Below are 16145 nucleotides of genomic sequence, written 5' to 3' on the forward strand. Positions count from 1 at the left end.
ATATTTTAATGACATTTCATTTTAAGCTTTAATCGTCACATTATTATTCAATAGTATAATTATTTATATAACAAGTAGGCTTTTATATTTTAAAAATATTCAGTATCTGAAAACTATCAAGACAACGATAAGCAATACTGTAGTATTATGTTCGTGGATTATTCTTGTGCACCATTGCCATCTAGCGCAGTCATATTCGAGTCTGTAAACACAAACTCGTCACATGACAGAGGAATATTGCTCAGCCACTTCAGGAACAGTTCGACGCTCAAATTAGAATTGTTTCCGGTTAAATTGGGGTCAAACAAAGGGGATTGCACATTACAAGACGTCACAATGCTTATACGAGTAAGTATTGGAGATAAAGAGTGAAAACATATTTTGGAAATGCATCGTTTGTGTTGTAAACTATATAGATTACAATGTGCAAATGTTTATTAGCTGTCTCAGCGGTGTATTCTCGAATCAGATGAATAGTATGCAGCATGCACCTGCGAGGATTAAAGCTAGCTGGCTAGCCACACTTGTGTAACTTGACCAAAATTGTGTAGCTAACCTAACACATTCCCATCTCCAACTAGCTAAATTTAATGACTATTTTTTAAGGAAACCACTGTCAACATTTTCCTAACTGTTAATGTGAAATCATGAGTAACTAGCATTTCCTAAAGTGTGTGTAATGTTCAGAGTTGATGTAAGATCATAATACATTTGATAGCGTTGTCTTGAACACACTTCAAGGGGCCAGAGTTGTAAAAACCATGCTATCTCTGAATGTAACTTTAACATATCATTATTTTAATAACCATGCTATCTCTGAATGTAACTTTAACATATCATTTTAATAACCATGCTATCTCTGAATGTAACTTTAACATATCATTATTTTAATAACCATGCTATCTCTGAATGTAACTTTAACATATCATTATTTTAATAACCATGCTATCTCTGAATGTAACTTTAACATATCATTATTTTAATAACCATGCTATCTCTGAATGTAACTTTAACATATCATTATTTTAAAACCATGCTATCTCTGAATGTAACTTTAACATATCATTATTTTAATAACCATGCTATGTTAAAGTTACATTCAGAGATAGCATGGTTATTAAAATAATGATATCTCTGAATGTAACTTTAACATATCATTTTAATAACCATGCTATCTCTGAATGTAACTTTAACATATCATTATTTTAATAACCTGCCCAACACTTAGGTTGAGATTTTAGAGACAAATGTTAACTTTTTCTCTCTATCCCCATCTCTTAGAGGGTGTTACAATGTGGAGTGACCACTTTAAAGTCATGCAGGACCATTCACCACAGTGCTCAATGGAGGAGTCCTCTCGTACCTATCGTTGTTGAGCAGACGGTAAGAATTGGAACCCCAACAGAGTTCTATGTAGGACTGCAACATTTCTATGCAACTTGATTCACTCTTGGTTTAGTTAGTAGTTTTCACCTGTCAGTTCCTGGTCCTTGCTATTCTAGCTGCTTTCCAATGTTCAAAGATCTTCCTCTTTATTCCCCTCATTCCTTTTCCTTGTCTTTCTCTTCTTTCTTAGGGTCGAGGAGAGCGTGCGTATGACATCTACTCTCGTCTTCTGAGGGAGAGGATCATCTGTGTAATGGGGCCGGTAAGTCTCACTGTGTACCACTGTCTGTGTAATGGGGCCGGTAAGTCTCACTGTGTACCACTGTCTGTGTAATGGGGCCGGTAAGTCTCACTGTGTACCACTGTCTGTGTAATGGGGCCGGTAAGTCTCACTGTGTACCACTGTCTGTGTAATGGGGCCGGTAAGTCTCACTGTGTATCATTGTCTGTGTAATGGGGCCGGTAAGTCTCACTGTGTACCACTGTCTGTGTAATGGGGCCGGTAAGTCTCACTGTGTACCACTGTCTGTGTAATGGGGCCGGTAAGTCTCACTGTGTACCACTGTGTAATGGGGCCGGTAAGTCTCACTGTGTACCACTGTCTAATGGGGCCGGTAAGTCTCACTGTGTACCACTGTCTGTGTAATGGGGCCGGTAAGTCTCACTGTGTACCACTGTCTGTGTAATGGGGCCGGTAAGTCTCACTGTGTACCACTGTCTGTGTAATGGGGCCGGTAAGTCTCACTGTGTATCATTGTCTGTGTAATGGGGCCGGTAAGTCTCACTGTGTATCACTGTCTGTGTAATGTAGCCTGTAATTCTAGCTGTGTGTCACTGTTTGTGTAATGGGGCCGGTAAGTCTAGTTGTGTGTCACTGTCTAATGTGGCCTGTAATTCTAGCTGTGTGTCACTGTTTGTGTAATGGGGCCGGTAAGTCTAGTTGTGTGTCACTGTCTAATGTGGCCTGTAATTCTAGCTGTGTGTCACTGTCGGTGTAATGGGGCCGGTAAGTCTAGTTGTGTGTCACTGTCTAATGTGGCCTGTAATTCTAGCTGTGTGTCACTGTCGGTGTAATAGGGCCAGTAAGCCTGTGTGTGTAGTAGTTTGGGATTCAAAACCTACACCAGGAGACATTGGGTATGTTTACATGCACACTAATAATTCGATATGAAACTGATTATGGCAGTAAAGGTTGCTAGATGGAATCCTCGAGCTGTTGCAGTTAAGATTAATTTGTTAATCTCTCTCCTCTCCCCCTGCCTTTTTTTCAGATTGATGACTCTGTGGCCAGTCTGGTTATTGCTCAACTACTCTTTCTGCAGTCAGAGAGCAACAACAAACCCATCCACATGTACATCAACAGTCCTGGTAAGAGAATAGGGGAGGAGAATAGAGGGGGACCTCCCACAAAGAGGAACAGATGGTGGTGCAGGGGATGGTTGGTGGAATAGGGATGGTTACTTTAAAAAGCATGTTTCTTGGAGGGGAAAAAGACCGAGAGAACACAAGTGACAGGTGGATCAGATGACAGTAATAGGAGATAAAGGGTGCAGTCAGAAACTCCTCTTACCTTGACTTCGAATGAACTTCATTAGGTTAACGTTAAAGCTGAGATCCATGATGGGCGCAACAGCCCCAGGCGCATTTGTCATTGGTTTGAGGAAATGAGCATCCAGCATTGTGGTAAAAAAAAAAATCGTACATACTTGGTTCTATTGTCCGTGCAATGATGTCAGATGGAAAAAAAGTGTTTGTTTGAAGTAACGTCTTTGTTGTAATATCGCAAATGGACATGGCAGGTTCACCGCTATGGATTCCAGCTTTATGGAGAGATAGAAAAGTCTGGGAGAAGAGGAACATCGAACTAAATCCAACAAACCATTAATCCTGGTTCACTATGATGTTCCTCTCCTATCCTCTTTTCCCCCCCAGGCGGTGTTGTGACGGCAGGCCTAGCCATCTACGACACCATGCAGTACATCCTCAACCCAATCTCCACGTGGTGTGTGGGCCAGGCGGCTAGCATGGGCAGTCTTCTCCTGGCTTCGGGCACGGCCGGCATGAGGCACTCCCTGCCCAACGCCCGCATCATGGTGCACCAGCCTTCCGGAGGAGCCAGGGTAAGGATGGAAGGGGGAATGCGACTAGGGAGGCAGCAGGAATAGCTGGGGGGGACAGGTTGAAGTCCGGCAGGTAAGGGGATAAGGGAGGGGGGTTTAGAGAACCTGGTACAGATGCTGGTTGGTTGAGCTTGTGTTGCCATCAAAAGCCAGACCTGTGATTTGGCATGTAAATATGAGTTCTGTATTTTGACACCTCAGTTGTCAGTTGCCTTCACATAACATCTGTCTTCTCTCTCCTGTGTGTTATTAGGGTCAGGCTACAGACATCGCCATTCAGGCTGAGGAGATCATGAAGCTAAAGAAACAGATCAATCAACTCTACGCTAAACACACTGGCCAGCTGTTGACACATATAGGTAAGTAGCTAAGGCATCCAGTTCAGTAGTCTGGCTTTAAGTCGCTGCAGGGTTTTTATTTCAGCTGCTCATAAAGATGAGGCAGAGACTAACACAATATGCGCAGAATTTGATTTGGTTGTTTAGCTCTGGGCAAAAGGCATCCAGGGGGGCGGGACGGTTTGATTAAATCGTTTAGTCTTATTTCAAATACCCGTAGGACCACACAGACCTGGGTTCAAACGCATGAAATTATACTTGTCTTGTGTTTTCTAATACATGCCAGTACTTAAGTGTATTTCCAAACACATCCCAATATGCAACAGTAATATTCCAATAAAAAATACTTAATATTGTCTGATGGAAAATGTACCATAGCCTCTGAGTCACATATGAATTAGTGACTCCTAACTAAATTCAAGCACTATTTCAAGGTTAAGTGATTTGATGATTGAGTCCTTCCTCACTCAAAGCACTTTGTAAGAGTGAACTCCCCTCAGCCACCACCAATGTGTCGCACATTTTCACCAAAACTCGTAACCATACAATTATTCCTTTCTGTTTTCTTTCTCCCAGAGAGTGTGATGGAGAGAGATCGTTACATGAGCCCCATTGAGGCACAGGACTTTGGGATCATCGACCGAGTGCTGGTGCATCCTCCCCAGGCGGGCCAGGATGACCCAGAGCTGGTCCAGAAGGAGCCCCCTACCGCCATCTGCCCCTCGCCAGCCTCCGCCACCGAGCAGAGCCCCCCCGGGACCAACCACCCCTCCTCATACAAACCCGAACCCTGACCTCAGACTACCAGGAAGCAGTCCCACACCAATCACAAGCCATCCTCTATCTTCTAACCACCTAAAGGCACTTCTGTAGATCGGAATGGATTGGACAGGTGCAAGCATATGCTGATGTCCCGTAAATCCTAATGTATTGGAGTGGATACTAATATGCGAGAAGTTACAGCGTAGCCTACCAGAGGGCAAAGTGGAGCTATTACTATATTGCTTATATCTGTCCAATCCTTTCATTTACAGAAGTGTTCTGGGTGGATAGGGGTCGGTTTGGAACAAAGGACCTGCATTGTATACCTTTGTGCTGGAGAAACCTCTGGGAGAGGAGGCAAAATGCAGCAGTATTAGAATATTTACATTTAAGAATTATCATTTGACCAATCTCAGATTTGTACTGTCCCCCATAATATGCACACTGTATTTACCACAAACAAAGACTGCAGATCTCTACAGTGAAGGAAACAATATAGCCCCCATTTGTACAAGCCATGACAATTGTGATGTTGATTTTCACGAACTGGAATAAAATACATTTTCTTTGAGTCACACACCCAACCTGGGCCTGTACTCATAAAGCATCTAAGAGTAGGAGTGTTGATCTAGGATCAGTTCCTCCTGTCCATGCAATGTTATTCATTGTGACAGACAAGGCAAAACGGATTCTAGATCAGCACTCCTACTCTTAATACTTTACGAATACAGGCTCTGATGTAAAAACGGATTATAATTGTATTTAACGCGTGATTTGAGTCTGTAACAAGTAGTGTTTTGATTGCCTCAGTGATGAGATCAACTAAGCCATTTTCTTTTGCAATATACAGAAGTCAGAAGTTTACATACACCTTAGCCAAGAAGTGTACATACTCAATTAGTATTTGGTAGCATTGCCTTAAATTGTTTAACTTGGGTCAAATGTTTTGGGTAGCCTTCCACAAGCTTCCCACAATAACTTGGGTAAATATTAGCCCATTCCTCCTGACAGAGCTGGTGTAACTGAGTCAGGTTTGTAGGTCTCCTTGCTCGCACATGCTTTTTCAGTTCTGCCCACACATTTTCTATAGGATTGATGTCAGGGCTTTGTGATGGCCATTCCAATACCTTGACTTTGTCCTTAAGCTATTTTGCCACAACTTTGGAAGTATGCTTGGGGTCATTGTCCATTAGGAAGACACATTTGCGACTAAGCTTTAACTTCCTGATGTCTTGATGTTGCTTCAATATATCCTCATGATGCCATCAATTTTGAGAAGTCCCTCCTGCAGCAAAGCACCCACACAACATGCTGCAACCCCCGTTCTTCACGTTTGGGATGGTATTCTTCGGCTTGCAAGCTTCCCCCTTTTTCCTCCAAACATAACGATGGCCAAACGGTTCTATTTTTGTTTCATCAGGCCAGAGGACATTTCTCCAAGTGCAGTTGCAAACAGTAGTCTGGCTTTTTTATGGAGGTTTTGGAGCAGTGGCTTCCTTGCTGAGTGGCCTTTCAGGTTATGTCGATATAGGACTTGTTTTACTGTGGATATAGATACTTTTGTACCGGTTTCCTCCAGCATCTTCACAAGGTCTTTTGCTGTTCTGGGATAGATTTGCACTTTTCACACCAAAGGCCGTTCATCTCTAGGAGACAGAACGCGTCTCCTTCCTGAGCGGTATGGCAGCTGCGTGGTGCCATGGTGTTTATACTTGCGTACTATTGTTTGTGCAGATGAACGTGGTACCTTCAGCCATTTGGAAATTGCTCCCAAGGATGAACCAGACTTGGAGTTCTACAATTGTTTGAGTTCTCGGCTGATTTTCCCATGCTGTCAAACAAAGAGCAACTGAATTTGAAGGTAGACCTTGAAATACATCCACAGGTACACCTCCAATTGACTCAAATTATGTCAATTAGCCTTTCAAGCTTCTAAAGCCATGACAATTTTGTGGAATTTTCCAAGCTGTTTAAAGGCACAGTCAATTTAGTGTATGTGATACAGTGGGTCAGTGAAATAATCTGTAAATACCTTTTTGGAAAAATTACTTGAGTCATGCACAAAGTAGATGTCCTAACCGACTTGCCAAAACTATAGTTAACAATAATTTTTAATGACTCCAACCTAAGTGTATGTAAACTTCCGACTTCAACTGTACATGCGACTTGGGTAAGCCCAGAGTGCCTCACTGTCAGTGACTAGGGGGATTTTGGAGATAAAGCCTCTTGTAAGAGTGAGTTTTAATCAAGTCATGATGGAAATGTTTAAAGAGTGGGATTTTGTCTCAATGATATTGAAAAGTTTGTCAGTCACCTTAAATTCAAAAAGTAATTGAGTAAAGCACTAATAATGCAATGATTTGCAAAGAAAAGCAACATGCTGGGATGAGGGAGAATGGGGAAATAACAGTACAATTAACACCTAAAGTATAAGCCAACAAATATATTCATGTACAGTAAGGTTTTATTAGTTAATGTCTACTGAACAAAACATTTAAAATCAAAAAACATCCACCACCTAATGTCACACAGCGTCTAACAAAACCCAGTAAAATTGTTACATAAGACCGTTCTGTGAACTATACTAACCCCACGGTGAACAATGGGGGTCTTGTGCAACAGTGCTGAAAACCATTTACCTCTCCAGACCCTGGCAGCCAGTGCATTTAAAAATCTGGGGAAACATTTCAATATAGTGGCTTCCACTCATCTATTCTGATCTGATGGGTCAAAGCAAGACAAGTGGAAGAAGCAGGTTTAGACCATTGTGATGTAGCAGTGAACACAGAACTGAAACCACACCCTGGGTGGATTGCAATAGCGGCTCTCCTTCCCTTCAGCAGGCAAAGATTTGAAAGAACAGGACAGGTGAAAGCCATTGGCATCTACCACATTACTTTCACCTTTATTCAGTTTTCCATTTCATGGTAAAGGAGAGAAGACTAGGGAAGGAAGCCAATCAAGACTTGAGATGCAGCCCGTGTCCCTCCCTTGAATAACCTGGTTAAACCAGAACCACAGGTAGCACCTCTTTCCCCTTTTCTCACAGCTCTTTTCTGCTGACTCAATGGCCCTATACAAGTACAGCCTTCTTTTCAAGTACTCAAACCAAACAGGCCCACTGATACTGACTTGTGACAAACAGTTAATGGAGAGGACACACTGCAGCACACAAGCCAAGCAATCCACAGGTTGTGTTAGCAAAAAGGAGTAAGCCTATACAACAACTCAGTCACTTCCATTTCAAAATCTGGGGTTTGTAAGTTGGCCTGCTGGCTGTTTAGAAGCAGTAAGTTAACATGCTCTGCTGCCGCTCCTTCCTCCTTAACATGGAGGGGGAAACATTGTGTTGTACACTAAAGATATGGTGGGCATGTTCAAACTATGCATTCCATGCCTCAAGTGCAATTTCATGTTCTTTTTTCAGGAGGGGTGTTAGGCTAACATGCAGCTATCATGTTGTACACAGAAAACATGATCGACCCGTTCCTACAAACTTTGTCTGTAGTAACAGTACATCAAACACACGTAGAATATACAGGCAGTCAAAATAGCAATTATTTTCTCATTGCAAACATTGGCTAGTTCTTTTTTCAGCAACTCTTGCTACGATATGGCAGCATAACTATGACAATTATAATCAAATATAATTAAAAATATAAAACTCAACATGTAGTGTTGGTCCCATGCTTCACGAGATGAAATAAATGATTCCGAAATATTTCCATTCGCACAAAAAGCTTATTGCTCACAAATTGTGCACAAATTTGTTTATATCCCTGTTAGTGAACATTTATCGTTTGCCAAGATAATCCATCTGACAGGTGTGGCATATAAAGAAGCTGATTAAACAGCATGATCATTACACAGGTGCATCTTGTGCTGGGGACAATAAAAGGCCACTAAATGTGCAGTTGTAATCACAACACATTGCCACAGATGTGTCAAGTTGAGTGAGTGTGCAATTGACATGCTGACTGCAGGAATGTCCACCAGAGCAGTTGCCAGAAAATGTAATGTTAATTTATTTACCATAAGCCGCCGCCAACGTAATTTTAGAGAATTTGGCAGTACATCCAACCGGCCTCACAACCGCACGTGCAACCAGCCCAGGACTGGACAGCCGATTAACTGCAGAGTATTTGTCATAATAAAGCCCTTTGTGGGGAAAAACTCATTCTGATGGGCTGGGCCTGGCTCCCAAGTAGGTGGGAATATGCCCTCCAGTCATGTGAAATCCATAGATTAAGGTTTAAGGAATTTATTTCATTTGACTGATGTCCTTATATGAACTGTAAATCAGTAATATTGTAAAAAAATGTATGTGTATATTTTTGTTCAGTTATAGTAGGCAGTAGTTGACAAACGATATAAGAGATAATAGCGCACGTGCACCCCAGAATGAACTCGCCCATTGTCAGACTGAGGTTACCGGTCCGGATTCACACGCTCGGCTGCCTAGAGGTGGAACCGCTACTCATGCTGTACTACTTGCATGATCATTGAAAAGCAAAATAGCAGTTAGAAGGGCCTGTGTGTGGGAAAACACAGAGAGTTCCTATGCAAAACTCTAAGAGGGGAGTTGCATTATTTTCCCAGGAACTTTACTACTGTACTTCTCCTGTATTCTCCTACATACAGTACTACTACAATATGACAGTAACTATGAAGATTAGCCTAATCAGGAGTACTCAAGTACTATTTGAGAAGGTCCAGTCACACACACATTTCCGAGGTGGTCCGGATGGATAATGTAATTTATCGATGTAGTAACAAACCCCCACCTCACAACCCATGCGACCTCAATCTGTTCACACCAATCTTGAAAATGGTGCAGTTTTATAGCTAATTTCCTGCAATTCTACACATTTTGCATGTGGCAATTTTTTTTTTTTTGCCGTTTTAAAGCAAATGTTCTGCAATTCTATGCATTCTTTCATGTCCTGTGTGTTTATATGATACCAGGGGTCGAAGCCCGACCGATCCGGACCACTAGTTGAGTATGGGTGGGCCTACATCACACAAAACGCTGATAATTTAATGAGTCCTGCTTGTGCAACTAAAATATCTGTTACAACCGAGAAGGTTGTTTAGCCTTCAAAAAAATATTTGGGGGAATGTTCGATCAAATTGCAGCAGTTTTTATTTTATTTCAGCTGTTCAAAAACATAAGGCAGAGATAGGCACCATCATCATAGTTCAGAAGAGGGTGAGTAAAGAGAGAAACGTAAAGGAAGGAGAGTGTGAGCAGCAGCTATGTAGTGTGCGTAAAATAACATGTGCAGAATGTGACTCGGATTCTTAGCGGACAGGGCAGGCAACCTATACACAGCCAAGGCCACCCAAAAAAGAAAGCAAGCCTGCTAGGCAGTGCATACAGCACTGCCCCACATGGCGTTGGTAGCTAATTTGAATATCCAAGTGTTTGTGCATCTCATTGGCTGAGCTGGCATGTCAGCGCTTTTTTCTTTATTTTTTTAACCAGAGTACACCCAACCACTATTTCCAATCAGGCCACAGAGATAAGCTGTTTTTTAACATCCTTATTTATATATATTCTTTTTTACATTTTAGGTAAATTATTTAATAGAAATCTGGAACACTGGACAGATACTTTAAAGGCCCAGTGCAGTAAAAAAAAAAAAAAAAAACAGTTTTATACATTCCACACTATGATGTTGGAATAATACTGTGAAAAATGATAATACCCTTTTAGTGTAAGAGCAGTTTATAAAGAAATTTCAGCCCATTTAGGTGGGAAGGGACTCTTGGAATGCCTGGTGACAACTGCAGGCGGTAAATTATTTAATAGACCAATAAGAGATCCAAACCTCTGCCAATAGCTAGTTTTCCCCTCCCCACCCAGACCACTCCCAGGCAGTCCTAGCTAAATTCTTTCTTGACAAATTGCTCTTTGCTAAGAAGATGTTACTTGTTGGCCATTTTAATTGAAAACAATCACAGTAAGGTACTTAATTGTTACCCAAAAATGATTTGACATTGAGATAAAACGGCTGCATTGGACCTTTAAGAAAAGCCCATCGGCTTTGGAAGTACAGTCAGGCACGCACCGGGTGCCACTCTCACATGACTGAGCAGCCTCCCCAGCTGTTCTTCTTGAAGGTGGTGGCCCAGCGCAACCAGCCCAGGTTGTAGTCGCTGTAGGGCGGGTAGCGCAGGACGTTGACCCTCTCCAGCAACCAGCTCCGGTTCATACAACCCCGCCTGTGGCTGAATGTCTCAAAGCCCCAGCGGCCGTGGTAGCTACCCATCCCACTGGCACCTGGAGGGTAGAGGAAGATGACAGGGCACCATGATCAGATCCATGTCTAGTGCTTTGCTTCTGATAATGACTACTTTATGTCAGACACACACTTACTTACCTACTCCTCCAAAGGGCAGGCCTGGCAAGGCCATGTGTACTATACCATCATTGCCGCAGAAACCACCACTACTGGTGTTGTTCAACACTGTGGTCACCACCTGACAGAGAGAGAGGAGGAATGTGCATTTATTCCATAAGAGTGGAGCCACAGTGAAGGCAGAGGCAGCCATAGAACTACATAACTTTAAACTATAGCTCTGTGGAGGACACCACCATGACTATAACATAAGAAAATAGATATGAGAAGAAACATCTATGTGCTGTAACGTAGGTCATGGTCTTACCGAGGTCTCGTCGGAGAAGACGTAGAGGGCCAGGGGTTTCTCTTGCCGGTTGATGTAGTCTATGCCCTCCTCCAGAGACTCTATGGTTAGGATGGGCAGGATGGGGCCAAAGATCTCCTCCTGCATTAGAGCATCAGATTCCTGCACGTCCACCAACACTGTGGGAGCTAGAAACACCACTTGATCAGCAAGAATTTGCTTCTATATGCCTGATTAGTTATTCATATTTGAAATTAAAGCCACTTTAACAGCAAGGCTACCACCTCAACATATTTCAACTTGCATTCACACCCACAAGGTGGCAGCAGTATACAGACCAAACTCAACACCACTGCCTGCATCTCATCGTCCTTTCCTGTACCCCCCAAACTCACCAATATACCTATCCTCCTCGCGGCTCCCCCCTCCGATCACCACCTTCCCCTTGGACTTCTCCAGCATGTCCATCAGGCGTCTCCAGTGGCGTGGGGTGACTATGCGCCCCATGTCCAGGCTCGCTCCGGGGTCCGGCCCGTAGAAGGTCCGCAGGGTCTCCCGGAGAGCGGGCAGTAGGGCGTCCCGGGTCTGGGCTGTGCAGAGGACGTAGTCGGGTGCCACACAGCTCTGGCCAGTGTTGAAGAACTTGGACCAGCACAGGCGCTTGGCGGCCTTCTGGATGTCGATATGGCCGTAGATGAAGCAGGGGCTCTTGCCACCCAGCTCCAGGGTGACGGGGGTCAGGTGAGGCGCCGCCGCTAGCAGGATGGAACGGGCCACCCCCTGGGAACCTGGGGAGGAGATGGGGAAGGGTGAAGGGAAAGGAAGAGGAGAAGGAAAGGGTATGCAAGAGTGTGCGATAGAGGTGATATGGCAAAGGTGAGTTAAAAGGGGCATAAGGCCGAAATGTTTAAACACAAAACACACTAAAAAGAGGGATCGAGCTAATACATATTATTGGTCTAAGGAGTCCTCTCTGTTAGACTTTACCTGTGTAGAAAATGTGGTCAAATTTATTCTTCAGCAATGACTTGGTGTCCTCTGCTCCACCACATAGTACTGCATAGCAGTCCTACAATAGTCAGATGGCAAAACTCAAAACATTAAAAACAAACAATAAGTGGGCAGGTATAGAGCAAATATGGCACTGTTGGCCTTCATTCCATTGATGATCCACAACAGGTAACAGAAGCAGGGGGAAATTAAAGCACATAGGTGTGTGTGTGTACTACCTGAGACAGGTATTTGGGGATGAGTTCTGCCAGGAGTTGCTCGGTGGCCTGACAGATCTCTGACGGCTTCAGAATGGCACAGTTTCCTGGTTCACGACATCATGGAATAAATATTGTCATAGTCACAAAATCAAACCTAATCAATAATGAAATGCTAACAGAGTCAGCATTCACTTTACACATACATTACTGATAAGGCAACATTGGTGGTGGATGTAAAATGCTTTGAGCTACTGTTAAAATGCTATAAATCCAATCCCTTACTATTAACAAAGCCCCTAGGTATACAAAGGCATGATAGAAGTGTACCTGCAGCAATTGCAGCAACCAAAGGTAAGAGAATAAGATGTAGAGGGTAGTTCCACGCCCCGATGATTAAAACTACCCCCAAGGGTTCCCTGCGTATGAAACAGTCATCCATCCTAGTGGCCTAGAACAAGATGGAGAGAGGAAAGTAGATGGTTGGACAATTATTAAGTCAGTAAAAAAATATCCCAATTGTGTGTGTTTACATGTTGAGCCATAGTAAAAGGTGGTAGAGTCAAACAGTCGACAGTGAATGTTGATGGAATCTTTACCAGATTCTTGCCAATGTTGTATTCCGGCTGCATCCAGGTCCTGAGGTTTTCCATGGCGAAGTACAGGTCATTCAGGGTTATCTGAATCTCTGACAGGACCGACTCAAACTTGGGCTGAAGGGGGAGAGAGAGGGGAGAAGGTGAAATGATCGAGGGAGAGAGGGAACAGGACAACGAAAGATCCAAGGTGAAGAAAAAGGGACAGGGAAAGAGGATGAGGTGAAAGAGAGCAGTGACAGAGCAAATAATGAGAGGTGGAGAGAGGGAGGCAGAGGACATGCAGAGTGTATAGCAGTCTGCGAGTGTCTGAGTGTATAGCAGTCTGCGCGTGTCTGAGTGTATAGCAGTCTGCGCGTGTCTGAGTGTATAGCAGTCTGCGCGTGTCTGAGTGTATAGCAGTCTGCGCGTGTCTGAGTGTATAGCAGTCTGCGCGTGTCTGAGTGTATAGCAGTCTGCGCGTGTCTGAGTGTATAGCAGTCTGCGCGTGTCTGAGTGTATAGCAGTCTGCGCGTGTCTGAGTGTATAGCAGTCTGCGCGTGTCTGAGTGTATAGCAGTCTGCGTGTGTCTGAGTGTATGCTAGTACCTTATGGAGGTCCTTGTGGAGAGCATCTTGTATCAGCTGCTCGTTTTCTTCGACCAGGGAGAGAAGGTTCTGCAGCTGGGTCATACGGAACTGCTCTGGAAAGGTCACGCCTGAGCGGAACGTAGCCCTCAACCTGTCAATCACCTCGCTCTGGCTGGCCATCTCTGTCCACCCAACAGACAGACACAGAAAGTGAGTTTGGGATAATGTCACCTGGTAAAACCGGATTGAGACACCACACAACCAAAACAACCAGTGATGAGAGAAGAGCCTGGCTATTGGACATTCACTTTGCCAATAGCTATATAGAGTTGTAAATTCCAGACATCAATGGCTGCTGGTCTTGGCCATTATCTGACTAAACTTCAGTAGTCTTTTAAAAACGCCCACATGAAGTAGCCTTGAACACTGTTTTATATTTTCAGTCAAGATACGTTTGTTGCGCATTGAGAACACATGATGAATCCAGGGGTGTATTCATTATATTTTAACAGAAACCTTTTACCATTTAAGAACGGAACGGACCTAGAAAAGTGTCCAATAGAAATTCTCGTTTTCGTTGCAAAATAGGTGTAATGAATAGGCCTACACCCAGGGCACGGCTTCATCGTTAGAACCACCTGGCTCAGGTCAAGTGTAGAAAATGCAAAAAGGCAGGCTAAGAAGGTAAGATGCCAAAATATTCGGCCCGTTATATGGGGTATAAAAAGGTGAAAATCAGACCTTGATGCAAGTAATTCACGGTTTGTTGCTCACAGCTGTGTGACGGGTAATTTGAATGAACGCGGCAAAACCTTCAATAATTATGTGAACGCGTGGGCGGGATGTCAATAGTGACAGGCATGGATGATGCAACTTTAACGATTTAAACTAGAGTACCAAATTGTTACACATTAAAACAGTTTACGTCGGAAACCCTCTTTGTTAGGATACTGTACAAGCTGCACTCTTGTCAGGATGGATGAAGTTGTGAAGTCCTACCTGAATTTTCCCGTAAATAGATGCTGATGATGAATAAAAATAAACTGAAGCCCAACAAAATGTTAGTCGGAATTTGAGGAAATTAAAAAGTTAAAGCGCACCTGATTCTGCCCAAAGGTAGCCTAAATGGTCGTATGTTGCCCTGTCGAGCCACTCTTTAGACCGGTCTCTGAATTCAGATCATTCACATTCCAATTTGCCGGTGGCTTTGACTTGTTATGGGAACCCGAAGAAAGTGGCGCATTTCCTGGTACTAGTGGTTTCCTACCAACGCGGCTAGTTAATCTGGAAAGCAGAATAGATTTTTGGTAGAACTTGAAAAACAAGCCTGTAAACCTGTCTGGGGCCGAAGAGAAACATGGGTATCCATAGACTAAAGGCCCGTCAAATTAAACCCTGGACCTAAAGCCGGTTCCGCTGCTTTGTTTCTCATTCTATCCCATCTAATCAGGGAATGATTAAGATGTGGGACACCAGGTAGGATCAATTATCAGGTACAACAAAAAACAACAGTAGGCTAATCCAGACCTCATTGGGTAATATTTGAATATCCCTGGTATCAAATCAAATCCCTGGAATCAAATTCAGGTTCAAGTGGGCAGACCGTTTTAGTTGCCATAGACTAGCCTACTGAATATAATGCATTGCGTATATTTATGTATATACCATTATCTTGCAAGCAGCATTATTTAATTGTATGAATAGGAGATTCATTCAATATATAAATGTAACATGCATCAATTTCAAACTTTTTACTGAGTTACAGTTCATAGAAGGAAATAATTTAATCGAAATGAATTCATTGGACCCTAATCTATGGATTTCACGCGACTGGGCAGGGGTGCAGCCATGGGTGGGCATAAACCCACCCACTGGGGTGCAGCCATGGATGGGCCTGGGAGGGCATAAACCCACCCACTGGGGTGCAGCCATGGATGGGCCTGGGAGGGCATAAACCCACCCACTGGGTTGCCAGGCCGACCCACTGGGGTGCCAGGCCGACCCACTGGGGAGCCAGGCCCAGCCAATCAAGAATGAGTTTTTCTCCACAAAAGGCCTTTATTACAGACAGTTATACTGTCAGCACCCCATCTACCCCCTCCTCAGATGATCCCGCAGGCGAAGAAGCCAGATGTGGAGCTCATGGGCTGGCGTGGTCACACAAAGTCTGCGGTTGTCAGGCTGGTTGGATGTTCTGATAAGTTCTCAAAAATGACGTTTGAGGCGTCCTATGGTAGAGAAATTAACATCCAATTCTCTGGCAATAGTTATGTTGGACATTCCTGCACTGCATGCGAATTGCACACTCCCTCAACTTGAGATCTGTGACATTGTGTTGTGTGACAAAACTGTACATTTTAGAGTGGTCTTTTATTGTCCCCAGCAGAAGGTCCACCTGTGTAACGATGATGCTGTTCAATCAGATTCTTGATATGCCACACCTGTCAGGTGGATGGATTATCTTGGCAAGGAGAAATGCTCACTAACAGGGATGGAAACAAACATTTTTGAGAAATAA

General features: G+C 43.5%; 2 protein-coding genes across 5 annotated transcripts; one reads left to right on the plus strand and one right to left on the minus strand.

Annotated features, from left to right (window-relative positions):
* Positions 1-187: 187 nt before the first annotated feature.
* Positions 188-5183, plus strand: LOC118365674 (ATP-dependent Clp protease proteolytic subunit, mitochondrial-like). Its single transcript, XM_035748048.2, has 7 exons — positions 188-348; positions 1282-1383; positions 1577-1648; positions 2658-2754; positions 3319-3506; positions 3760-3865; positions 4421-5183. The coding sequence occupies exons 1-7, from the start codon at positions 337-339 to the stop codon at positions 4636-4638; spliced, it is 795 nt and encodes a 264-aa protein (XP_035603941.2). The 5' UTR covers positions 188-336; the 3' UTR covers positions 4639-5183.
* Positions 5184-7052: 1869 nt separating this feature from the next.
* Positions 7053-15098, minus strand: LOC127914554 (aldehyde dehydrogenase family 3 member B1-like). Of its 4 annotated transcripts, none has more exons than XM_052491598.1 (10): positions 14627-15098; positions 13646-13809; positions 13062-13175; positions 12793-12913; positions 12484-12569; positions 12242-12323; positions 11650-12042; positions 11276-11442; positions 10990-11089; positions 7053-10889 (listed from the first exon to the last, which is right to left on the minus strand). In XM_052491598.1, exons 2-10 carry the CDS (start codon positions 13805-13807, stop codon positions 10690-10692), a joined length of 1425 nt encoding a protein of 474 aa, XP_052347558.1. In that variant the 5' UTR covers positions 13808-13809; positions 14627-15098; the 3' UTR covers positions 7053-10689. The 4 variants fall into 4 exon arrangements, with proteins under 4 accessions (XP_052347558.1, XP_052347557.1, XP_052347559.1 ...); XM_052491597.1 differs by having other exon boundaries at positions 14728-15095; XM_052491599.1 differs by lacking the exon at positions 14627-15098 and adding an exon at positions 14369-14491.
* Between the last annotated feature and the right edge of the window lie 1047 nt (positions 15099-16145).

This window comes from Oncorhynchus keta, chromosome 32 (genome assembly GCF_023373465.1).
Source record: "Oncorhynchus keta strain PuntledgeMale-10-30-2019 chromosome 32, Oket_V2, whole genome shotgun sequence".
Classification (NCBI taxonomy): domain Eukaryota; kingdom Metazoa; phylum Chordata; class Actinopteri; order Salmoniformes; family Salmonidae; genus Oncorhynchus; species Oncorhynchus keta.